General features: G+C 37.6%; 1 protein-coding gene across 1 annotated transcript in view; it reads left to right on the plus strand.

The window, feature by feature from the left end:
* TAF4 (TATA-box binding protein associated factor 4) overlaps positions 1–26,415 on the plus strand; it is a 36,115-nt gene extending 9,700 nt beyond the window's left edge. The window contains exons 3-16 of the mRNA XM_071759526.1: positions 9,572–9,738; positions 10,260–10,379; positions 12,054–12,173; positions 12,455–12,577; positions 13,609–13,698; positions 14,769–15,020; positions 16,411–16,555; positions 16,918–17,032; positions 17,640–17,809; positions 18,433–18,563; positions 19,210–19,335; positions 20,983–21,039; positions 21,122–21,235; positions 24,869–26,415. Coding sequence (XP_071615627.1) covers positions 9,572–9,738; positions 10,260–10,379; positions 12,054–12,173; positions 12,455–12,577; positions 13,609–13,698; positions 14,769–15,020; positions 16,411–16,555; positions 16,918–17,032; positions 17,640–17,809; positions 18,433–18,563; positions 19,210–19,335; positions 20,983–21,039; positions 21,122–21,235; positions 24,869–25,036 — 1,898 coding nt within the window. The 3' untranslated portion in view covers positions 25,037–26,415. The remainder of the gene's footprint in view (positions 1–9,571; positions 9,739–10,259; positions 10,380–12,053; positions 12,174–12,454; positions 12,578–13,608; positions 13,699–14,768; positions 15,021–16,410; positions 16,556–16,917; positions 17,033–17,639; positions 17,810–18,432; positions 18,564–19,209; positions 19,336–20,982; positions 21,040–21,121; positions 21,236–24,868) is intronic.
* Positions 26,416–27,073: the final 658 nt, after the last annotated feature.

Consider the following 27,073-nt stretch of genomic DNA (forward strand, 5'->3'; position numbering starts at 1 on the left):
CTCTAGATAACAGAATATAAACAAAAACTAAAGAAATGAGGTGTGGTGCCACGCACTAGTCTTTCTTAAATGGTTTGAGGGGTCAGCAAGGCTGTAGAAAGCTGTCTTCACAGCTTCCTTCAGTTTATTAATCAAATATTTCTGTAAGGGAGGGTTAGATTTAGTGCTTCTCTCAAAAGGGAATAACATCAGGTGCATTCAGCATAAGTGGTGGTGTGGCGAGTGGGACCTGTTGGACTCCCATGAGTCAGAAGTATCAACTCCAAGGAGCAGCACTGAGGAATTGCAGCACCTGTGGCAAAAGAGTCAGTGGAGGTGGCCAGAAGAGTGTTTGCTGAGGGGTTAGCTGGGGAGGTCAAAAGAGATCGGGAGTAGGAAGGCTGAGTGGCTAAACCATGCAGGATTTTATGGAAAAGTGTGGGCAGGTGTTAGTTTTTGACAAACATCCCTGCAGTCCTGTTGGCAGTGGCATTAAAGGTGGTTTGGAAGAAGAGGCAAGTGTTCATGCCATGAACTTAAACCTCTTATTTCCTTTCATTCTTCCTTTTTTCCCAATGTATCATTTGGTTTTCTTTCCTCCCCTCTCCTCCATGGGGAAGGGGGGGAGAAGGCACTAATTATTTATAAGTGTTAGTCATACCCAGTCATTAAGCTTAGTCATTACCCAGGACTGTGCATTTGATGGTTAGTAAAAATCCAAACTAGATTTGATTTTGTTTAAAAGCTTTCTTTATTCAAGCTTACAGGTGTGAAAATACCTTTATTTCTGTAGGTTCAGGCTAACTGGAAATGCTGTTTGATAAATGTAGCCATCAGCCAAATGACAAGTAATATCATGTCCATGTTGATAGTTTGTATTTGGACTTGCAGGCATAGTGCTTGGCCTATTCTCAAAGCAGAATAACTTCTGCATCAACAGGGAGACAGTCATGAAACTGGAGGCTTTCTCTGGGGAGGGTTTGAAGGGAACATTTCCACCCAGGCTGCCCTGGGTACCTGTCAGTCAGTGGAACTGGTGTTGGGTCTCCAGTTCTGGGGAAGAGGTGGCATCAGCAAAGATTATAAATTATAATCTTATATTATAAATTAAACATAATACATATAATGTATTATATATATATATATAATATGCTATATATTATATATATAAATATAATATATTATTATATATTATAAATTAAATATGTTAGAATTATAAAGGGTGTGTACCTAGAAGAGGACATTCACAGTGGGGACTGATTAAAGAAATGCATTCTTTGTTTTTTTCATGAACCTATTTGTTATAGGATATTGCTTTTTGAAGGAAAATAATGTGGATTAGATGCATTACTCCTTATGAAGTATTTGTTTGCAGACTGGTGACTGCAAAGTGGTGAGTCCATGCCCACTGAACAGCACTCAACCTGACATGCCTTGGTACACACAAACTGTTTGCCAGGAATGAAGACTACTTGAGTTTTAAAGTCTGCTATTTAGAAGAACAGATCAAAAGACTTAATGACATTTTATGTCTTCCTTCTCAAAAACAAATCTGATTTTTGGTATAAGGGCATTGTTGTTTGATGTGAGTATATTGAAATTAATGAGAGAGCTAAATCTCAACCACTTTGAGATCAATAATTAAAGTAATTGGTTTAGGGCTTGATAGTGTTTTTCTTGGTTCTTTCTGCATCAGACTCAAGGCAGATTTGTGTGCTGATTGGGTTGCAGTTTGACAGAGCACTCTGGTGTTTTGGCTTTGTATGCTTGACTAGAAAGGAATGTTAACACACTTTCAAGGAATATAGCTTTCCAGAAAAGTCAGAATAGTTTCAAAATGCATTGTTGTTGAAGCATTTGTCAAATTGTTGATACATAAAATGATTTATTTCCTATAATAATTCTTAGATGGCTTTTCAACTGAGCATTTTAGATTTTTTTTTTTTTTCCATATGGTATCATACTTAAATACAGTGGCTTTTTGGCACCCCAATGTGACATTATTCCTTTAACTGTATCCTTAAAAGACTTGTGAATCAATACTTTACAAGTGATTCACTTCTTCACTTTTTAGACAGTGTATTTGAGTTCTGTACTTTGAATTCTTGCGTAGTAAGAGTAAGCAAAAGCTTTTACTGGGAGGTTGAGTTTCTTTTCTCCTTTGACTCCCTAATGAGAAGAAACAAGAGCAGTGTTTCATAATGTGGACTTGTGTGCTTGGTCTGCACAAAATGTATTTTCTATGCACTGCAGTCAGGATTCTTGGTGATTTTTGAGAATGGATCTTGCCTCTGTGTTGGCAATAACTGTACATCAGCTGTTCAAGAATTAGGATTTCCCAGCCCACAGCCATTAGTTCTGAGCTGTGGTTGGTGTGTGCAGCTTGGCCATGTGGATATGCAAATCAAGTGGAGTGCTGTAGTCAGCTAATGCTCTACCTAAACTTTCAGGCACTCTATTTGGGTAAAACTTCACTTTATTCCAGAGTGACATGAGTTGAAATGTGAATGGAACGAGGCACTTTTATAGCTCTGGAGTAAGTTTTTATCCAAAACTCTGTGCCCTGCTGATCTTCACTGTGATGATGTTTAGTGCCTGTCAGCAGACTCCAAGTCTTTTGTATCAGAGCTGCTCTGAAGCCACACCTGACAGTTTTGTTTTTTTTTTCATGCCAAGTTGTAGCTCACCTTAAGCATAACAGGTGCTGAATGTTTAAGCAGACACCTTCAGGGTGTGCAGGGCAGAGTGTGCACACATAGAGGTGTGTGTAAAACCTCAGCATTCGTTGCCTTAGGGTGCCCCTGAGTGTGAAACAAGACTTAAGGGAATCGGGGTCAGCATCTGGGGTTGCTCCAGTGTGCTGGACAGCTCTGTTGTTGCTTGGCAGTTTTATGGCCTGTAGACCTGCAGCTCAGCAGGGAATGTGGCTACTCTCCTGACTCCTGTTTGTACAGGCTGAACTCAGCTCTGCCAGTGCATTTTTGGAGCAGGTGAAGTCACAGGTAGTGATGGGTTCATTTTCAGGCAGCTGGTTTGCAGGAGCTGGTACCTGCTGTGTGCAGACTGCTCTGTAAGCACTGTGGTTATCCTCGTGGAGCTCAGATACCTTCATAGAAATCACAAATGAACCACATTTGTTCATGAAACTCAAGAGCCTGGATTACTGACTGTGCCAAAGATTTCAGCAAGAAGGTCCAAGTAAAAGTTTGTTCTGGATTTGTTGTGCAGCACGGATCACCTGAGGTTCTAAGCATCTAAACTAAGATAGTGCATCTGATGTAGTGGTGCACACCTCTCCCCAGGTACAGAATAATCTGTCTTCAATAGTTGCTGCTCCACAACTGTGTTCCATTTAAACTTCTGTGCTACTCATCTTGATTTGTAATCACTTTTTCTCATGTTGGTGGACAGATTGTCCCTCATGAGCTGCTACACATCTGCTGATTTATTCCAGGTGCTTTTCTTTGATGTGTGTATATCATTGTGAGTCTGCTAAAAGTTGTCTTGTGATAGGGAAGATTCCCCCAATTGCACAGATGTGTATGAAGCTGCAGTGGGTTAGTAGACACTGATAGGTACTTCCCTCTTGTCCTGGCCTTTCCTCCCTAAGGAGTGAGAATGTTTCCAGGTGAGTCAGTTTTCACAGAAGGAGGAATGGTGGATTGTTGGCCAGTGTTGCTGTCAGTCCCAGGTTCTCATTTCCTTTTCTGCAACAAGGGACCATACCATGTATATCACTTCTGCTCTAAGTTCTTCCTGCAGTTTGTATAGGGAGTGATGCTTTTCTCTAATATTTTTTAATTTGGGCAAATCTTAGAAACTTTGTGTTTTATTAAGGTTTTGTCATTCCAGAGTCTCTGTATAGCCTGATCCAGTAATCTCCAGAACACTGACTCATCCCCTTTGCTTTCTATGTTACTTGTGGTGTGTGTGATAACAACTTGCATAACCTTACAGACACTTGCTTTCCTTTTTCTGGCAACAGAATCTCTTCTGACAATACAGCAGGGATACTATTACAAAGCTTTCTTCTGCTAATATGGCACAGTCCACTTACCATTACTGTCAGATTTTTTTTTTTTCTTTTTTTTTTCTTCCATGTCAAATGTTTGCAGCATCTTGCCTCAGATGAGTGTGTGCTTGAGAGCTTAAGGCACAAACTGCTTTGACGTTAAGATAACCCCCCAGTGAACTTCCCTGGCAAATCTAGTTAGGATTTGAAGATCTGTAAGATGTTGGTGGGCTTTGGGGTCAATAACCCTCTCTTCTAGAGATAGTTGTAAGGACTTTGATTTCCCACACCAGAAGCATCAGTGCTCTAGTTATTTTTTCCAGCTTGGACATTCTTTTCTGAACATCATCATGTGTGTGTATTGAAGGGGATTCTTTGCAGCCTAACAGTTCTCCTGGACCCTGTTTTTTCTCTGGAAATAACATTTATTTACTTCTTTTACTTTAAGAAGACAATTTCCTCAGGAGACTGGAAAAGGGTATTCTTGATGCAATTTCAAGATCACACATCCATTAATTCTTGGCTACTAAAAAGAATTCATTAGAAGTCTAAGTTCCTTAGTAATGATCTGGATTAGACCACAATTTACATTGTGAATAATGAGCATAACCTGTAAACCTGAACTTTCTGTTCTTCTGTTCAGTATCTACCAGAACCAGAGAAGTTGTCACTGGTGATCTGATGGGGTCAAGGACACTTTCTACTTTCTGTTTCATATTTCACAGACACACAAGAGTTTTTCCTTCTTGCAGGCTGGCATGCCCAGTGCAAGCAGCCAGTTTTATGGCCCTCGTGCTAGGTGCTTGCTGACTGTAGATGGAATCTTTCAGCATCTCACCTGCTGTATGAACTGAGACCCTGAGAACTGGAGCATTTCCTGGGAGAGGAGGTGACACCTGGATGTGCTGCTCTTTGTGTGGCCACCTGCTAGGTGTGGTTGTTGGAGGTGACAATTTGATGGACTGTGTATTTTGCCAGGACAGTAATCTGAAGATGCATTCTGTGTCTGCAAGTTTTGACTCTGTCCAGGCCCTATAAATATTTTTAACCAAGATTTACTAGCAAAAGCTGCTAACAAACCAGAAAACTGGTTTGCTTTGTATTTCTTTTTTTGCATGTAGAGATTCTCTAGCAAGAAAGCTGTATGTCTGGGGAGTTAAGCAGATAATTAGAGTGGTCTGTGAAGGTTACAAAATATTTTTTTCCTTCTTTATTATTCTGATAATGTTTTCTTTTAGTCTTCTTCAGTCCAAGCCATGTTTCAAAGAATGAAGGAAGAGGAAGGCATGGTTGAGAAAGTTTCTCATGGAAGAGAAACATGCTTGATGGTTTTCTGATGTGTCACATGGCCAGAGCTTTTCACTTTTTACTTCTGTGTGTGACTTTACAAGTTTTATTAATGAAAAAAATATCCCCCCCAATTAAACAACAGAAAAAAACCCCAAACCAAAGTACAGAACTTCATAAATGGAAATGCCATTAACAATTGGAAACACAATAAGCAAAAGACAAAACCAATATATTACTGAATTATGCAGGTGCAGAATATAATAATTAACTTTTCCATCCAAAGACTCTTGAAAGCAGGACAGACTGGGGGAGGTCTTCACAACAAGAACACATGAGGTGACCATTGTGCTAGTCAGGAACACAAATCTTTTTGGCATAAGGAGCAATCCAACTCAATTTTGTTAATCCTTCATTTGGAGCAGTGATGAATTGTTTAATTCTAACTAAAATATGAGCCTCTTTCAGGATTCTCTTAAGCCTCTAACTTCTAACAAAAATGGTAATTAATTTTAATTTTAATTACTTTTTAATGAGAGACTTGGAAAGAATGCTTAAATGTTTGCATTTATAATAGTGAATATGATTTTAGAGTACATGGGATCAGACTTTCTAGGAAAAAGAAGGCAGAGAGATTTGAAATATCCAATTTTATTGTCACCTTTTTCTAACTGCACATTTCCAATGATCTTTAATAAAGCTGTTTGGTATCAAATAGCAATTCATCCATTTGTGGAATAAAAACCTGGATGGTGAACTTGAAAGAGAAAAGTATTTTTCATCCTTACTTTAAATATGTTTAAATAAATTAATTAATTTAAAAATTTGTTTAATTCTAGCTCTCTGATAGTACTTGGTGGCTGTGGTTCATGCTGCATTATACATTGGAGTTTGAGGTTATGATAATTACCTGTATTTAAATATTTAAAATACAAGTTTTGGAACATAAGATAAAGAAATGAGGTTTTTTTGGGTGTTAGTTTGTTTTGGGTTTGTTTTTTATACACATCTGGCTGTCAGCCTCTGCTTTTTATGTTGCAACAAATGAATCAACTGAGAGATAATTATTAATTGTATGGAGAGAGGAGGCTGAGTCCTGCACTGGCTTGGTTTAGAAGGAGGAAATATGTGCAGCTTTCTTTTTAAATCTTAACTTAACTCCAATGAGCTCTCTGAACTTCACTGAGAATCCACTTAATGCCAGCTCGGGTATGGTTTTGGGTTAATAAGTTTCTTTTTTAGCTAATCAGGTTGGAAAAAGTGGCTGTAGTTGGGCTGAGGTGAGGGAAGCCTGAGAGAGCAGCTCCATCTCCCTTCTTGAAGGGTTCTTAGCAAGACTGGAGAGGTGTTAAGTGTTCTGTTAAAATCATTGCCTGCACACTGTAACTGGTGGATTTCTGCACAGAAATTTCAGTAACAAAGTGCAGCATGATAGGGATTTTTACCCTTTTTCTGAAGTCACCCATATACTAACAAGATATAATTTCAAGCAGGCAAAGCATCTCATCATCCCATGACTAAAGTTTATGCAAGATTAGTCTGATAATAATAATTGTCTTTATGTTTGTCTATAGACCACAAAGTGGGCACAGCAATTTTATCAGTGGCAGACCCTAAGTTAAGGTGTTAAAAACTGTATAAACTGAAAATAATTATGTATCAAATATGAGTGCAGAATAAAAGAACTATTTAAACAGCGACAGATGTGAATGTAGCTTTGTATGAATTACTTTTTATTATTACTTCAATTACTTCAGGCTTCCCATAGTTAGAAATCCAGCAGGATAGTGCTTAGACTCAGGGTTTGAATTATAAAAGATTGTTTTGTCTCTTCTGCCAAAAATTAAACTTTCTTGATATGTTTTCCAAAGCTCACATTACTCTGCTTTTCAGCTGTCTGGTTCAGCAGTTGTGCTGTGTTAATGTGTAGGCATGTTCTAATTTTGCATGTAGCTCTGGGAGAATATTTCATTGTTCAGTCATTGTGCTTGCTCTTCAGGGTTAGTCAACCTTGATTTTTTGGTTATCTCCCTTCTTTTCTCATGTTTTGGGAACCAAAAAAATGAATTAACAGTGCTGGTGTCCCGAGGGATGCTTGTGCTTGTTCTGCAGGATGCTATTGCATAGTGCAGACCTGTTCTTGAGCCTGAGGTGTATATGGAGCTGGAGACTGGAACAGGTAGCATAGAACTCTGTGCTGGTGCCTGATGCTGTGAAAGTTCTCATATGGAGGTGAGCTGCTTTGGGTTGGCACTTCCAAATATCTTTAGTCACTTTTGCATAAAGAGGTAAGTTGAAAAAAACAACCAACCTTCCCTCCCCAAATCCAAAACTAGACTCAGTGTCTCTTACATTGCTTTGGGAAAGGAAAAATGTGTAGCTCTTTAAATAATTTGGATGCTACCTTAGCCCTTGAATATCACAGGGAGTGCAGAAAATGTTGAATTTCAAGAAAAAAGTTTCTTATGGAATGTTGGTATAATTCCGTGACGTTTAAGGGCTTCTGAAAGCCCAGGCATATATAGGGCCTTTTCAGTTGCTAGAAACTAAATTGTAATTAAAAAGCCTCAATATTTGACACTGACCAGAAAATAGCTCCTTGAATCAGACTTTGAAGAAGTCCACTGATTTGTTGTTTAGCTGCTTGAGATGGTTATTGTGAGGGATGACAAAAATGGGCAACATCAGTTAATTTCCAAGATTTTACACCTGCAGGTTGGCAGAGGATGCCAAGTTCTGTTTGTGCAGGAATGAACTTGATGTAGTAGCAGATCACTCTCTAGTTTTTAAAATACTGAATTTCTTTGTTTTTTGTCAGTAGCCTCCTCCCCATAGCATTAGGGTGGTAGTGAGAAAGTAGTGATGGTTCTGATGAGCAGCTGACAGGGTCAAGGTCTGTATTCACTACTGAGGGGTTTTTTTTTACCTTCTTAAAAGCTAATAAACTTTATCCTTTCTTACAGAAAAACAGTTTGAAAATACTTGCTTCCAGATATAATTCTTGCCCATAGCACATTGCAGTCTTACCTTATCACATCTCAATAAGTTGCCATGGAAAGTCACCTTTTAGATGTAAACTGGTTTAAAGTCTTTGGGTGACTCTGTGTCATTAGAAGAGAGCTAATGTAGGGAACATAAGGAAAAAAAGAGAGACAGATCAACTAATATAATGTTTTTTCCACAGTCCAAGAAAACTGTTTGAGGAATTGTCTATAAACATTTCAGCACTTCATCTGAAAAGAAAAGCAAATAAAAGCTTTATTCTTTTGAAGTAGTCATGTTCTGAAATGGCACAGCCCAGATCTCCAGATATTGTTGGGGAACATGTATAGGCTTTTTATTCACTGAACAACACTTCAGAAAAACTTTCTGATTTCAGTAGTGCCTCTTGATTTTCATGGTGAAGTTTCCTCCTGTAGTTTGTTGCTCAGAAAGGGTAACTAATTTGAGTGCCCAGTTTGTTTCCTTAGGTGGCTTTTTCAGAGCAGATGAGGTCCTGAGGCTCTCATGGACTGACTGAGCCGTGCTGAATGAATGAGCTCTTGAATAACAGAGTTCACCTTGTCCAGACCCAGTTTGTGCCTTCAAGAGAGACTATCATCTGAAAATCTGCCTATTAAAATCTGGTTCCCTATAGCTACCTAGTCTCTTGATCTGAGTGACTGAGCAGGGAATGACTGCCTCATTTCCCTCTCCACTTTATTTTTCTTTTGGGGTGAACATGGCACAATGCAGTCTGTTGCAGATGCACATGAGAGAGATTATGAGTTTATAGGCACTTTCATTACTAAATTTGTTATGGGAAATTAATTTAAAACCTAGACAGTTGTGTTCCTGATGATGGTGAAGCCTGTGTTTGATTATATTCCTTTTCCCCTCTTAAAGACAACTCAACAGCAGTCTTGCCTAATAGCAAGATTTTCTTCTATTTGCATTGTTTTGTCAAACAAATTTCTTAGTGAAGACCAGGTAGGATTTTTACATGATTGCTCATTTTAACCTCTAATCACATGGAATTTTGTGGTTGGAATGAATACAACTCATTGTGTGTTCTGATGCACACCATACTGAGCATTTTGATAGAGACAGAGTATTTCTGTGGCTAAGCTGTTTCATACAAAATGTGATCGTACCGCTGGACGTTTTGCTTCTACTCTAAAGCACTTTGTAGCTGTGTTGACTTTCAAGAATACATTAATCCCATATGTATACAGCTTATATAAATAACCTGAAAAGAATGTTCTTTCATGTTTGAAAGGATGTGTGTTTCTTGACCAATTTCTTTTTCAACAGGCATGGTCCTTGTGCGAAGCGAGAACGGGCAGTTGCTGGTGATCCCTCAGCAAGCTCTGGCTCAGATGCAAGCACAGGCCCATGCCCAGTCTCAGTCTCAGAATACTATGACTCCTCGTCCTGCTACACCCACCAATGCTCCTCCTGTGCAGATATCAACAGTGCAGGTTAGTTCATTCATTTGTGGTGTTAAAAGTGGTAAGATTTTTTTCTTTCCACCAGAAAGTAAGGTACAATGTCAGGGATTTGAAGAAAGCATTGGTCAAACTGGTGCTGTACAGACTTTTCCACATGGCACAGGCATTGCCTTTTGTTCCTAATTCTGTTACAGTTTGGCTGTTACTCATCAAAAATATTTTTACCTAGCTGGATGGCATTGAGTTTAAAAGTGTTTGTTATAAAGACCACCATTCAAGACCATATATGGTTAACGTGTGGAACTCTTTTTTCCCCATGGAATCATTATTCTTTATAAGACTAAAAGAAAAAGAGTGGTTATGGGTATATGTAGGCTGAGATCATGCACTAAGTTAAAGACTGAAAATCCTTCTCACAGTTTTACAGTGGTCCAGATGCTTTCTTTTGTGTCTGTAACAATGGCAACAGTCCAGAGGTAAAATACTAGATGAGTTAGATTATACTGAAATATAGGAACTAATGTGTTTGGGGTTTTTTTCCTCTTCCCCAGGCTCCAGGGGCACCTATTATTGCAAGACAGGTGACACCAACTACTATTATCAAGCAAGTGTCTCAGGCTCAAACAACAGTGCAACCCACAACAACACTACAGCGTCCCCCTGTTGTGCAAGTGAGTTTGTAGAAAAGTAGTGTATGCATGAGAGACATCAGTTGTTAAAAGTAGCTGGAAACCTGCTTGAGACTTCCAGAAGCACAGGAAATAAAACTGCTTTGTGCAGGGAAGAAATATCTGGATTATCCTTTCTAAAATATTTGCAGATCTCAACTCTATATTTTGGATGTCTATATATAATTTATAATAATTGCAATTATTATTTCATATTATTATTTGATATTATAGCTTTTTGCATATATATTTAAAACTATCCTGTTACTAGTTTGTATAATCACAGAATTGACTGAAATACCTTTATGCTTTTTACATCAAGTAAGTGACATCAGTTCCCATTGCATTTGGAGCTGTGATATTACTCTTGTGATGGATCTGTAGTTCTCTGAATTCTTCAGCAAAATCTACAGTGTCAAAAAAGACTGTGCTGGTAGCCTTCCACAAGCTTTCCCATGCTTACACAAGTCTCTGCTTTGATCTGTGTCTTTAGGGAGATTCTGATAACTCAAGGATAAATAGTGGTGTCTTAGTGTGTGGGCTCTCTTCAGACAGCTTGGCCTATATTAGTGGTAGACTTTTGTGTAGATTTTTTTTTTTTTTTGAGGGGTGGTGGTGTGAGCATAAAACACTATGCAAAAGTATGAAATTCTTCACATGACTTCCAGGCAGCAGTGATATAATATTATTGCTGTTGCCTGATCTGTTTCATGGTCCTTTCTTTATCCTTTGAGTAGACAGGATTAGAGTTTTTAATTCAAACATGCAGGTTTTCCTATGCATCCAGTTCACCTTTTTCCCCTCAGAGAGCCTATGATCTGAGAGTTAAATTACCTAACAGAGTCTCCTTAATTTGCTCTGCTGTTACACTGGACAAAAAAATTCATTCCATCTGCATATTTTTTGCTGTAATGAGTATACCACAGATTTCATTAATCCTGATTTCAAAAAATGAGACAAATTAAATTCCTGTCTCCTAAAATTCCAATGAAAGTTAGCTTTGACAGCACTGCAGCCTCATTTCTTGTGCATCTTTATATAAAGAGTCAGTTTACAAATGGTTTGTTAAAAGTCTGGGAGTTAGCTTTAGCTTGGGAAGAATTCCTGTCTCTCTGATTGGGTTGTTTTTAATAACTGGACTGTGTTGGAAGTCCATGAATGAACTGGGGATGTGCAGAGTTCTTGTTTACAATGTGAATTCTTTAAAGGTGGCATTCCTACTTTGAATTACCAACTTCTCTACAAAATTAGAAAAATGTTTTGCCCCACTGTTCATCAAAAAGACCTAGGACCTGAGCTTTTGTGTCCCCAGTGTCTTTGGAGAAATTCTTCCCTTCGAAAGTGGCATTTAAGGGATCAGGCAAAAAACCCAATTCTCTGCATAGAAATTTAGTACTAGCTTTAATTGTGTTTTGAAACCAGAGTGTATGATGGGTTTGTTCATGGTTATCGTGCAATTCTTAATGAACTTTTAGGATTTCAGTTTTGAATGTGTAGTGTTTTGTGCCATCTGGTGGCTCTTTCTTTCCACTACAACAGCTACAACATCAGTAACTTCTTTAAGTACCTGTGAAAGATGCTTTACTGTCCTGTGCCTCACTTTCTGTTTGATGGTTCAGGAAAACAAGTTTTGATACGTTCCAAGTAAAATAAACTGATGGTTTTTATTCTCTGCAGTCTCAGATTGTTCTGGGTGGTACTGCACAGACAACTACACTGGGGACAGCCACAGCAGTACAAACTGGAACTCCTCAGAGAACAGTGCAAGGAGCAACAGCAACCACCACTTTTGCTGCAGTAAGATTCTAAGTATTTTGTCTTTGTTCATCACATACACATGTAGGCATGTATGTATGTACAAAAATGTACAGTATTTATATATATATATAAAGCAAAATAATAATTTTAAGCTGATTGTGTCTTTCACTGTAAAAGACATGAATGTATAAATAATATTCTACAGAGGTGCACTAGAAAATGATGCTATTTCTCAGAGTATGCTGGCAGATCATGTATTAAAAAGTGTTTATCTTTTCTTCTCTGTTTTCCTTCTACCCCTCCTCCTCCTCCTGTACCAGGAAACTATGGAGAATGTGAATAAATGCCGAAACTTTCTGTCCACATTGATAAAACTGGCATCATCTGGAAAACAGTCTTCAGAGACTGCAGCTAATGTGAAAGAATTGGTGCAGAACCTGCTGGTAAGAAAAGCTCATTAAAATTGTAAGGAATAGTATCTGAGCAAATTTAGACTCAAACCTGAGGATTTGGGTTGTTTTTTTTTGAGAGGAGGGAGATTATAAAGTCTGAAAAATCACACAGAAATTTTGCTTCTTCTGATTTGAAACATATACATAAATTTTGCTTCAGTTTGTAAATGAGACATTGTGGCTCATATTCATGCATAAGGAGTTAAATTGAAGTGCAAGTAAAGTAAATGATGACTTTACATTTGACATTTTTTATTAATCAAACAATAAAAAAATGAATTATTTACCTGGGGAAGGACACTAGAGATAGTGCAGTAGCTGAGTGTAGGAAGCAAGTTTTTGTAAGGAAATAAAAAGTAATATTATCTGAAGCTAATGTTAAAGCTTGACATACTTAGTATTTATAGAATGAGTACTAGTATTCCTTAGCCTAGTTGTTAGCAACCCTTAAGGTAGAGCTGGGTATTCCAGATGTTATCACCTGGTAACCAGAGGTTGCCACAAGACCAAAATTTGAAGTGTATTTTCCCACAAGGGATATACATTTAGTTTTGTGAGGAACATCTGCCTTTTGCACACATGGTGGGCACAACTGGAGTTATTTGAAAGGGAAGAAGTATACTACCTTTGGAAAAGAGAACACCAGGGCTGGGGCTGCCTGGCTGTTCTGGGCAGTTGATAGATGGCTAATTGCTGGTCACATGAAGTATTCCTATAGATTCTTCCTGGCTCTCTGATCTATAGATAGGGCATGCCTGTCATGGTGAGAACAACTGAAGATGTTTCCTAAAACTGACTGAAAGACAAGAAGAAGGAAAAGAAAGACAGGATTGTAAGAGTTACTAGTTGAAATCTGTAGTAAAATTTGTTACTACCATAAAGCTGTCAGTAGCTGAAAGTAGTTAGGGCTGATAAAACCCACTTATTTTCAATAAATCATTGTCTTAATTGTTTTTTGGTGTTTGAAAATCTGTAAAAGTTGATTTCTACAAAATTGTTAATTTACATTTTCTGTTTTGAAGGATGGAAAAATTGAAGCAGAAGACTTTACCAGTAGGCTGTACAGAGAACTTAATTCTTCACCTCAACCTTACCTTGTGCCTTTCCTGAAGGTAACTTGTATTCACAAGTTCTTATATATTTTTGTGCCTGTCTGTCTGCAGCAATGAACACAAAGCACATCTTTCTTCAGTAGAGATGAAATTCCAAAATGGTGTCAATGGAAGACTTTAGTGGTTCCTGGTTAGACTTTTGCTCCCTTGGAAAAAAAAAAAAAAAAAGTTCTGCCTCCTGCTTGCAAGAGTTTATTATGGTTCACTAGCACACTCAATAATGTGATTTCTACTCTAGTGTAACACTGTAGCTCTGTTGAGAAATCTGAAAAGTTTGCTTTGTTTCTTTTATAAGCAGTTTCTTTCCACAGCACCAACCCATGAATTGGCTGTATGATTAGTTTTTTAGTCTTGGAAAGAAAACAAAGCATTGTATGATATAGAAAACTTTACCTTCTGGACAAGCTACTACTCTTATGCCTGGACTATACACCTGTTTGTATGGATAAACAGGGCATTTGTCACCTCTTGGTAGTAAATCCCACTTGTCATAAATTTTATAGTAATTGGATGCATCTCAGAATAGCAGTGTTTATTCTCTGATCAGAGTATAACTCTGCTTGATTAATATATACAGTCCCCCTTGGCTAAGGGACATAGCTGTAGGTGATGTTTCTTAAATACTTGTTCAACTTTGAGCTGTTGATGAGTACAAAAATGGTTACCATATGAACACAACCACCTTAAGAACTCTACTGGGGTCTCTGTTGAGCTCTTGTGAAATCAGCACTGTTTTTCCAGTGTGTCTTTTAAATGCTTCATACAATGAATTGGTAAATGTAGGAACACAGGCAAGGCAGGACATGGGCTGGGGTTGGTAAGTGCATAGCAGGGGTTCCAGGTAGGTGTGCATAACCTAGATGCTGATGATATCCAACCTTCCCAACTAAAGGGACTGTCACTCCCTAAATGTGAAGTTTGTGTGAAGTCTGTGTGTGCCATCACCTTTTCTCAGGCCCACACAGGCTGATGAAGTGAACTGAAACAAAACTTCACCTTTTATAGTTAATATTTTTTGCGTGTGATCCAGAGTTCAAATGCTCAAGCAGATTCTTTTTTCTTCTTTGCAGAGGAGTTTACCTGCCTTGAGACAGTTGACACCAGACTCTGCAGCTTTCATTCAGCAAAGTCACCAACAGCAGCCAACAACGCAAGCAACGATAGCATCGATTCCATCTGCAGCGGTGCTCCTGAGCTCCTCGGTTCAGCGCACAGCAGGGAAGGCGACTGCAACTGTAACAAGTACTCTCCAACAACCCGTAATCAGCATAACTCAGCCTACACAAGTTGGTGTTAGTAAACAAGGACAGTCTACACCACTGGTAAGCTGAAGTGCATCGTTGATTATTGCACGGGGGGTTTTTTTTTGGTAATACAGTGACTTCTCTTCTTAAATTTGTGGTCTAGCTCAGTCAGAGGTCTTTGGTCTCTCCAGAGAAACTAAGGAAAAAAAAAAAAGTACACTTCAAAATCCATTCTTGATTAAAGTTCTATATTATTTCCTATTTTAGCATGAAATATTGGGAGATGGTCTCAATCACTGCATATCCAAAAAGATCAGTGTTCTTTAGGATGTTTCATTCCCCACTTCATAAGTCTAACAAGAGATCACCCCAAAAGAGGAGAAAGAATGACTTTCTCAGGCCTGCACATAAACCAAACAAGAACAGTGTAGTGTGCACCACCTTTTTCAACACATACTGTAGCAAAGCTATGTCTGACTTTAATTTTTTCCTAGAATGTGTATTATATTACTATACATTATTAAATCACTAGGGTTTTTTATTTGCTACTTAGTACTTCAACATTCCCTGTAGAATATTTGGCAATATTCATCTGAGCTGCTCTATTCAGATACTTGCATATAAAATGAAAAGGCAAGATCTATCAACCCACAAGTATTTTTCACTTACTTTGAGTGAAAAAAGTAGTGATTATACTGGTCTTACTGCCTTTATATCCTAGGTATTATAGAAAGAGGTTAGGAACCTAGGGAAGGAATAAAAGCTGAACATTTACTAAGCAGTGCTGGTTTTACAAGAAAATATTTTGGCCTTTAACTTGAATAAAAATCTAAAATAGTGGCAACAGAAAGACTTACAGAGGTATGGAAAAGAAGCTAGCACAATAAACAGTGCTGATAGATTTCTTTGCAGTAGTTGGAAAGTAAATTCCTGAAAATTTACTGAGGCCAGAGAATGGCTCTGGTTGTAGCATTGTGGTGTAACTCTGGTATTACTTCACTTTGAGAAGCAGCATGGCTACAGTTGCCTGAGACCCAGTCTAACCCAACAACCCAATGTTACAAAGCTGCACAGTTGTAGTTTATACTGGTTCTCAATGGAAACAACTGGATTATCATGTTTCTATTATTTTTACTTCTTGGGTTTGTTCAGGCAGATCCAGTTTGCCTCTATGTCTCTAACATACAAAGTGCATGTAGAAATTTGTAACTGGATCTTTGTGATTATAGATATTTGGTGGGGTTTTTTTTGTTTGTTTGGGCTTTTTTGATCACAGAAAGTGGAATACTAGTTTTCCTGTAAGGTCAAATTTATCTAAAGAAACTTTTAAATACTTAAAAATGTGGTGATTCTAGAGTGATGAACAGACAATGTGTGAAGATCACAACTTACAAGTTGATTGTTAGGGTTTGTTCTTAGCCTCAGTTATTTTTCAGGTTGTCTGAAGCTCTTTTTTTGCTCTTGGCAGGTAATCCAACAGTCTCAAAAAGCAGGAACATTGATAAGGCCTCCACAGGTAACCTTGACACAGACTCCAATGGTAGCACTGAGACAACCACACAGTCGTATTATGGTCACTACTCCTCAAATCCAAGTGAATCAACTTCAGACAGGTAAGAGGTCAAGAAATTTGGTCTCTTGGTACTTGGTGCCATACTTGATAGCATTAACTGAAGTCTGGTTTGTCAGTAAGTACCTCACAGCTGCATGATAGCTGTTGTACTGCTGCTGAAGTCTTCAGTGCAGAGTGTCTGGGGGATACAAATGTGTTAGAGCAACATTTACAGTCAGAGAAATTGTTTGGGTACTGGAACTGAATGGAAGGACCCTGTTTTAGTTGGGTGAAGTGCTGACAGAACATTTTGAGGTAAAGTCTTTGCACCAGACCTGTTGACATGACTACTCCCAACCAGCCTGTGAGTCTGAACTATCCTACAAATCTGATGGAGTACAAATCTTGTCTGTCTTCTTGCAGTACCTGTGGTAAAACCAGCAGTATTACCTGGAAACAAAGCTATTGCCACTGTTTCAACACAAGTAGCTGCTGCTCAGAAGAATAAACTCAAAGAACCTGGGGGAGGCTCTTTTAGGTGAGGAACCATACCCTTGTTTGTGCTTGTGCTACCTGGGTAGCTGCAGAACTCAGTGTGAACCTTTCTGTGTGGTCCAGTAAGTGCTCAATCAGTGTTCACTTGCAAAAAATAAGGTGGATTTTCTTGGGCAGGTTTGCTAATTTAATAAAGACTTCAACAAACAGCTGTGGACATACTTGTGCCAGACTGGTTTTAGCATTTAGCTGGCACTGAGGATAAATATCAAACTGCATGAACAGTTCCTGCCTGAACAAGCAAATAGAATTTGTCCCTTTACTCCTTCAGGTTACTCAGGTGTACAGCCTGTCTTACAGTGCTGAGTGCAGTTTCTTATTGTGTTGTGGTGGTGGTGTGTCTGGTGTTGAAACATTACAAAAGAAAGGATCTTGAGAAAATAGGAAATAGAAAGCTGTGAAAATACTCTCAGTGCTCTTTGGAATGAAATTATGTTAGGTTTATTTTATTATGTAATAAAAGAAGATGCAAAAGCGAAGGAAAGCGTTCAGGTTTATTGTGGAATTCATTAGATGCAGCTGGGATATTGCAGCAGTGTGTGCAGATGTGCACTAAATGTCATGATCATAATGAGTTTTCCTTGTTTAAGGGATGATGATGACATTAATGATGTTGCATCAATGGCTGGAGTCAACCTCTCAGAAGAAAGTGCTCGGATATTGGCAACAAACTCTGAGCTGGTGGGCACGTTAACAAGGTCCTGTAAAGATGAAACCTTCCTCTTCCCAACACCTTTGCAAAGAAGGATATTAGAAATAGGTACGTTGATTTTTCTTGAACTTTAATAAACAAATTTCACTAGTCTTGGGTTTAATTGAGGGCATTTTGTGTAGAAATTGATTTGAAGAGTTTAAAGTTGCTGAACTAATTTTTGTGTATTCTGATGCTTGTGGGCAATCATTCATATTATGAAAGGAGAACAGTGTTAAGGGATAGCAAACCTATAGAGTTGCCTTCTAAAATGATGGCAATTTAACATCAGAATTTCTGGACCTGGTTAAATTTCTGACTCTGTAATCTAGCAAGGTGTAACAAAAATAATGTTGTTTGTTTTTTAAAAAAATAAATCCAGGAAGACTCCTATACTTACTAGTTTAGAACTGGTGGTTGGGCAAATAGCATTCTTCAATTATTTGTTATACTGTAGTATACAGCATTTATTAATAGATAGTGAATTTTATTAAGGAAATGTAAATTTTTATATGTATGCCATTTCCTGTTTAATGTTTGTCTGAGAAATACATCAAAGCTTTGTTTTGCAAACAGCAATAAGATTTCTATTACTGAGATGAGCCCAATAAGATTTCTATTACTGTGATGAGCCACATGTTTAGCTGTATTGTACAATAATTTTTTACAAGTGACTTCTGTCCTGATCATAGGTAAAAAACATGGAATAACAGAAATCCATCCTGATGTAGTTAGCTACGTGTCACATGCCACACAACAAAGAATACAAAACCTTGTGGAAAAATTATCAGAGACTGCTCAACAAAGGAATATTTCTTTCAAGGTAACTGTACTTACTTGCACATATAAAATGGCAGAATTGCACAAATCCAGCCAGCTGTCACGTTGGCTGTAGTGCACTGAGTTCAGGTGCTCTTCATTGTCTGAAGTTAGAGTGTTTATTCTCTCTGACTGATTCATCTTAATCTAAGGTATTAATACATGTGGATGGCTAGAACTCTGCAACTTGCATATACAAAATGTTTTTAAAACAATTGCAGAGAATGTGTGCCCTCCCTTTTTATTATGTCAAATGCTTAGAGTCTGAGTGATTGTACAATCAGATAGGCAGATAAAAGCACTGCTTTGAATTCTCAAGAGACTGCTATCTGATGGATGTGTGTTCTTAATGGATGCAAATGCCTAAACAGTGTTTAAAGAAACCACACAGCTCTGTGAAGGATATTTGTGAGGTTAAAGCTGTGATGATTTTAGTTTAGAAGTCAAAATCTGATGATTCATGGAGCAGAGCAAAATGCTTTTAAGAATTCCAGCTGATTTGACTGGTGTAAATATACAGCTGCTGTTGTTTGAAAGGGACAAAGTGAACATTTGAGTTTTAAATGTATATGTTCTTCTACAGTGCAGTACAAGCTAACAGCTTTGTTTTTTAAGGAATGTAATGAGAAACATATTTGCCATGTTTTCAGGATGATGAAAGATATGAGCAAGCAAGTGATGTTCGGGCACAGCTCAAGTTCTTTGAACAACTTGATCAAATAGAGAAGCAGCGCAAGGATGAACAAGAAAGGGAAATTTTAATGCGTGCAGCAAAGGCAAGTGCTTGGATTTCACACGTGTTTGCAAAGTGTCATTCTTGTCATCAAAACTGCAGTTTCTTTTCAGTCTAAAGCACTGGCAATGAAAGAGAAGACTAATTTACAAACGTGGAGCTTGGTGCATATGTTCTTCGGAGCTCTGCTTATCGTGATGAAGCGTGTGAGGCAGCTTCTTTGCCAGTTTCATTGGGTGTTTAAATTAAAGTATGCTTTAAAATTCAGGTTTTGCACTTTGTGTGGTGAAAAATGCTAATTTTATAGCTTGGTGGTTCTCCTAGATGAAATAGGTTACTGGTATATTGAAGAGTACAAAGAGAATTCAGATTTTAAAAAATTGGAAAAATACAGTAAATAGGAAGCAGTTGGTGTAAGCACAAATGAAAGCTTTAGACTCTGTGGTTTTACTCAGTGACCCATGTATAGGGTGGATATGACTAACCTGACAAGAGCATGCTAAAAATGATTCACAAACAAATCTTCCATTGGTTTTGTGATCCAGTGTGACTTGATAATGTCAAAATGCAGTTTTTGTAGCTCAGAGTTTGCACAGAAGTTGTGAACTAGCACTTTATTTCAATTGGTTCCCATTAGGCCTGAGCTGGAATACTCTATCCAGTTTTTGATTTGAAGTCTAGAAAAGTGATTTAAAGGTCTAGAAAATGTGACCTGAGAAATAAGATTGGAGAGTAACTCTACTTCAGAAAAGAGTGGGGTGAGACATAAGCCTTCACGACTGTATTTTGCATGTAATTCCCTGTTTTTGCTGCACCTCAAGTGCATCAGAGAAGGCATAGTTGAGTCATTAGGAAAAGCTTAAAATTTTTAAGGGTACTTGAGCATTGATTTAAGGTTGGTCTGAAGTATGGGTTTGAAAACATTCAGGATTTGTTTCAATATAGTTAGTCCTGCCTTGTGAATGTATGGATGGAAGATTGTTCCTGGATGTTGTTCTGTATTTTGACTTCTTGCAAAAACCAAGAATGTAAGAGAATTGGTGTATGTATCAAAATATATATTGGCAAATTTCTGTTAATGGTATTAGGCAATGGTGTTTGATGGAATTACACATCCTGTTACTTCTGAATTACACATCCTGTTACTTCTGAAAGTTTGTTATGCACAAGCAATTTTTGGTACCTGAGTGAAATGGACAATTAAGTGGTCTACTGCTCAGCTGCAGTTTGCTCAAACATAAGTCTGATTTGTTTGTGTAAGTGCAGCAGAAAGATAGATTCTTAGTGTGCAGTTACACAAGGGGAGGATTTTTTCCAAAAAGTACAGGTTTAATTCCTTTTTTTCATACACAAAGTGTGTATGTTTCACTTCACAGATCTGTGTAATCTGTGTCTTGTAATGGTTTTGTTAAAGTCATAAATGCTTAGCTATTCCTTTGCTATTTTTAACAAAGCTGAAAATGAGAATGCTTCTTCAAAAACAGACACTTGAAACTAAGAAATGGAAAATTGTTTTTGATTTCTAAACATTGTTTCCCCCTGTTGCCCTCTCTGGGAGTGATAGGTATTCTCCATTTCCTGCTGAAGTTTAAGAAAAAACTAATGTGATATAAACCCCACTATGTTTAACTGACTTTTTTTTTCCCTTTTCTTTATCTTCAACCATTCCACGTTCATCCTTTATCAACAGTCTCGATCTCGACAAGAAGATCCAGAACAGCTTAGGTTGAAACAGAAGGCCAAGGAGGTAAATGTCCACCTTAATGTGAGCTTTTATTTTAGAAATTGAAAGAAAAAAATATTAACTGTACTTTTTCTGACAAATGCAGATGCAACAACAAGAGCTAGCACAGATGAGACAGAGGGATGCCAACTTGACTGCATTAGCTGCCATCGGTCCCAGGAAGAAAAGGAAAATAGATTCCTCAGGATCTGGGACAGAGGTAAAGTCAAACTGCAAACTTTAGTTTTGCTGCATTGACCTTCGTAAAAACCTTTCTGTTCTGAGCTTTTTTCCCCTGCTTGTGGAAGCTTTCTGAGCTGTAGAAGTGCATTTTGTGTGTGGATTTACTCGCTCCAAGGCCAGGATCAATTTTTAGTATCCATGTAGCAGCATAGGGAATAAAACCTGAATTGTCAGTCCTTGATTCATGGTACTGGAGGAATGTTAGAAAAGCCATCACTGTTCTCTGAGGTCTCTGCTTTTTTGGACCTCCATAGTTTTGGGAAGAGATTGTTGTGGCTGCAGTCTAACCAAATATGAGTGCAGAGTAATGCTGCTGAGGTGGGTGCAGTGGTAGAGTTGAATCACTGCTAAATTTGACAGCAGGAGCTTCAGGTTATAGGAACTTGCCTGATTGCTTCCTTCAGGAAGTTTTGGTATCCCTGCAGCTGGTTAGTTTGATCAGTCCCACCTGATAATGAAATGCTTGCATATCCTTTGTACATTGTAGTGTTTAATCTGTTTTTTTAAAATGTCTCTGCAGCCTTATCAGTATGGTCAGTATCAAGTTGACTGTGAATTTAAATTCAGGTAGATTGGTAGACTATCTGCTGTGTGTTTAAATAAATTAATAAACATGGGATGGTATAAAATTGCTTTCTGCATGCAAGACATCCAATGTAGGATTTCTTTAGTGCTTAAAATGAGCAAAACCTTCTTGAAACTTGTTTACAGGGCCAAAAGCTCTCTTCATAACTTGAGAATTTTTCACTCCAGAGTTTTGTTTTTGGTAGCAAGTCACAGGACAGTGATTGCTTGATCCTTCTGTTTGTTTGCATATACTGTAGAAAATACTTTTGTTTCAAAAGAGTTCACCTTGGTTTATATTGAATTGCTAGAAGCAGTAATTTACATCTGCTTGATATAAAATTTTAGCAGCAATCTAAAAACTAGTAAACATTAATTTTATTAAAAAAAAACCAGGCCTCTTACGCACCTTTTAAAGTAGTTTTGAAATTTACTAAAATGCCTGTTACTGATAATAAGACTTATTTTTAGACAACTTAACAAATTAATAAAGGTTCATAAACGTGGCTGAAAATTATGAAAATTCAGAATGTGGCACTTTTACAAAGATAGATGTGCATATACAATGAAGTTGTCTCTGAGGAATACTCTGAAGTGTCTCATGCAGTGTTAATGTTGGCATTGCTTACTTCAACTGTGCAACATTAATAGACTGCTCATGTCACTTAGGTTATGGGATGTATTTTACATCTACTGTGAACACTTATTTGTATTTAATCTAAAACTGAGTAATGTAGTTATCCTAGATGAATCACTTACTGGTTAACCAATTAACTACAGGATCCCAGGAAATCTAATCTTTTGTCTCTTTAATTAAGAACCAGCTGCTTTTGATCTGATAGACTCACAGCTGTGCTTTTGCTGCTGTGTCACTTGACATTTTTAAATTGAGCTCCACTTGTCTCTATTTGTATGCAGTTTGTAGTTAAGGAATATTACTAGAAGTGTGGAAAATAAGGTTTGTCATTACTTAGACACAGATTTGTAAATGTAAGTGTTGGATGTCTAGGAATGCTGAAACTTAATTACATGTAAAATCACTTCTGAGTAGTAATTGTACTGCTTTGTTTCAAAATTCAAGAGAACAGGTTGCTGTCTGTTTTAGAGTTTTATGTCCAAGTGATTTTATTAAAACTTGCCAAAAACCTTCTTAACTTATTCCATGCCTTCAGGAGTAGCATAGTTCTTTGTCTTTGAAGAGTTCTAAACTTTTACCTTTGTATTTAAAGTATTACAGTCTACATAAGGAAATTAGTCTTGAGCCAGTCCTAAAGAATATTTAAAAACAAAAAATTAAAAATCCTTTCAACCTTTCTTTCTACTGCCTTAAAATAGTAAGAGTAGATAGTAGGCAAAAATTAGTTAGCACCCCATGCTCTTCTGCATCTTCTCATTTCCACTGAAGCTTATGGAAATTGGACACCTAAGTTCTGCATGTGTCTTAAAATGCCCCTTGGAAAATCCAGTCTTTAATCCTTTGTAACTGCAGGATTCCAGTGATTTGATGCTTGCTGGTTCAACATTTAACTTGCTTGAGAAACAGAAGTCTGACTTCCCTGTTAGGAGGGAGGCAAGAACCCTGCCCTGACCACAGTACACTGCTAACCCAGAGATGCTGGCTTCCAGCACAAGTTTAAATTCATTTCTTGATCAGCAATGTACACTGCTACAAATAAATACACAGCAAATACACACTGCTACAAATAATGTACACAGCTCACAAATACTTCTCCTTTCACATGTGGAGAGGATTTTTAGTGTGAGTCTCAGCAGCTTTTTCACATGGCTTTTGCTTTACTCCAAATTGTAGCTTCTCTCAAGTCTGGGTTGTTCTTATTTAGAACAGGCTTTCCAAACTCTGCCACAGCTAAATCTTTATTCATTATTGGAGTCTGTTTGGAACTTCTGGTGGCACTAAGTACTGAAGTTACATTATAAAAGAAAACAAAATATTTTTCTAGTAAATGAAATTGGATGGGGGGGAAAGAATCCATAGATGAGCCACAGAAATGTCTCCTAATCACTCGAACACCTTCACTGTTTACTGAAGTACACAAGGCAAGGTGAGAGCCACCCAAACTTAGCAAAAAGATTCCCGACTTTAAAAACCAGAGGTGAACGCTGGATTTTCGGTCTGTGCGTGCCATCTGCTGGTGGCGGTGCCTCACTGCCAGCACTGGTTCTGGTCCTGCGGTCCAGATGGGAGGAGGGAAAGAATTAACAGTGGAAGAAGAGTTACATTAATGGCGTGTGTCCTATCAGAACTGTGCCTTCTGCGAGTGAAAATGCACTGGAGTTAGTTATAACTCACCAGGCAGTGTACATCTCGACACCTGAAGGATGTGGGGAACTTTAAAGATACTGATTTTTTTGCTTTTTTCTCCCCCTCTCCTGATTTTTTAAAATTTATTTAATTTTTTTTTTTAAGTGACAATTACAAATATATATGACTTATTTATCTTGCTCACTTGTGTGGCAAACCAGCAGTGTGTACAGAGAGAGAAGTGCTGCTCAGTGATGGAGAGGACTTCAGAGATCCTTAGTGAGTGTCTTTAGGACAGCTCCTTCTTAATATAATCCTGAGCTTGATTCCAGCTGTTCTCATCCAAAAGAAGAGCTCATGGCACCCATCTGTGAATATCAGGGGGGACCTAGGACTTTATTCAAGGGTTAGGACTCTCCCCAGTTCTTCAAGAACTCCATGACTGCCCTTGGGATCTGTATGTGGATGTAAAGAATGCTGATTTATTTGTTTTGGCTGTTGGGATTGGCTATCATTAGTGCCTTCCTAAAGATAAGAGCAATGCTTTGGGTATTTTGTTTTGTCTACATTAAATGCCAGTGAATACTTTTGATTGTTCAACTATTGTTTATTAATAAGAATTAAAAAGAAACCTCCGTGCTGGTAGCTTGCAGCGACCTGTTGGATAGCTTCCTGTACATAGCCACCTAGTTCTTGTCTCACACGTTTTCTCTGAAAAGTTTTGGAATACCTAGGGGGTATTTATCTGCTTTATCTGATTTATCTGCTTTTCTGTTTTCCCAGGGATCTGGTTCAAGTGCAGCAGTCCCTGGCAGCTCTGGACTTGGAACAACCAGTCAGTTTAAACGACAAAGGATAACGCGGGTGAACCTCAGGGACCTCATATTTTGTTTAGAAAATGAGAGAGAGACAAGCCATTCACTACTGCTATATAAAGCATTCCTTAAGTAAAATGGAAAAGATCAAGGTATTTTTGACGGAGAGACACCTGAGGACATTTTTTATATATTTGCAAATTACGCCTTTTTGTAACAAGCAACTGGGATATTGTTTAAAAAACAACCACCTCTTTACACGGAACAGTTTTATATTCCTGTTTATAAATAAACTCTGCAGTATAAGAGAAATACATTTCTGTAACAGTGAGGATACTTACAAGGCCTGTGGATACTATAAAAGGACAATTAAATTTTAACTCATCTCTTGATTGAGTGGCCTTCTTGCCAAACAAGCCATATATAAAGACTGATGGAATCCTTTAGCAAATAACTAGCTACCCTTTGTCAGCCCTGTAGCAGTTTGGACATTAATTGTGCATTTTAGTTCAGTTTTATTCAACTAAATCAATTATATAGGCATATGTCTACAGCAGATGACCTCATTTCATTTAGCTTTTTTTTTTTTTTTTTTTTTTTTTTTTAAAAGTCAGTTAGCAAAGCAAACTGATTTTTAAAGAATATTTATCTTTCCCCCAAATGTTCAAAATCTAGAGGGATATACAGTTAATTTTAAACATAACCTCAATTTTAATCACATTATTGCTTATTAGAGGCCCTGAAATCCCATAAAGGAGGGTTACTTCTGAATGTTTTAGCAGCATCTGTAAAAATGCATTTTATTTGCTATAGTTTGTAAAGCTGTAAAGTTAAAAAAGGAAAAAAAGGAAAAAAAGAGAAACCTTTTCAGCATAAATATATTTTACTTGCACTGTGTTTTTTAGCTAAAGTGAAAGCTTAGATTAAATAAAATCGAATTTGAGAGGAATCATCAAAAGACTGTTTCTCAGTGTGAATCAAGTGTTGAAAAATGGTTGGTGTATTTTGTCAGTAATTGTACATAATTTTTGGCACATAACATAAAAATGGCTATGTAAACTATAATTATTTTGCTAAAAGACTGTATGCAAGCTGTGGGCCTACTTTAAAGATGTCCAGAGCAAAGTCCCTTCTTTGTACCTATTTTTTTATTACAAATATACTAATTGGTTCTTTATATTTTCAGAGGTTATTGTATTAAATTGTCTATTGATAGTACTTTTATGACTGTAAATACTTTGGCTTTCTTTGTGTGAACTCTCATGGTAGAATTTAACTCTCTTGCGTGTAAACTGAATGCTGATCAGTATTTTTATCAACACCTGACAACTGTTACACCCCTTTTATTTTGTCTTTTAGGAAATCCTGTCTTTCCATTTTTTTTCATGTAAATTTTGCACAGTTACTTGTTCATATGTAAATATTTTACTTTCAAAAATGAAGTTTTTAATTGCTATTGTTTTATATAGGATTGAAAGAAAATTAACTCCTTTATTAAAAACAAATTTATCTGTATTTGCTAATGTATTTTTCTCTCTAAATCTTTTCTCATTTTGGATTTATTTTTCTTGGCACAGTAAAAGATCAGTCTACCTGAGGGGATGCTATTTCCTAAAGATGCACTTTGGGTTTTCTATACTGTTTTGGTTTGTCAGTGTTCTGGAAATCTGTAACTTGAAATTTCCTTGGTGTCTTGGGGGTCTTGGACCCCTATCAATGGATAGAGGGTTTTGTTTTTGTTTGTTTTTCAAGCAGGGGAAGTTTCTGTGGAGATCTTGCAAGTATTTTGGTTTGGTGAAGGTTTCATAAAACACTCTCTCCTTTGATGGGAACTTGCACCCTCAAACACAATTAGCAACAGTGGTTTTCAGAAGAAGGTGTGACACAAAACACAGGATTTGGAGCACAACTTCACTGTAGTTTTGCTGATGAATGTGCAAATCTGTGAAGGTGTCTTTCTGGTGCTCTGCACTCCATGTTTAGGTTTTGGTTTTTTTGATCCCTCCTCCACGGGTGACATAAATAACAATTCACAATTGTCAGGGCCTAATCCTGCTCAACAGAAAAATCACATTCATTTGCTAATTATTTCTTGCACACAGACAACTTTGTCTGCAGCTGCACCAAGCACCCTGAGCTGCCACTCAGCCTGGCAGTGACTGGGTGAGACTTT

This window comes from Heliangelus exortis, chromosome 16 (assembly GCF_036169615.1).
Source record: "Heliangelus exortis chromosome 16, bHelExo1.hap1, whole genome shotgun sequence".
Classification (NCBI taxonomy): Eukaryota; Metazoa; Chordata; class Aves; order Apodiformes; family Trochilidae; genus Heliangelus; species Heliangelus exortis.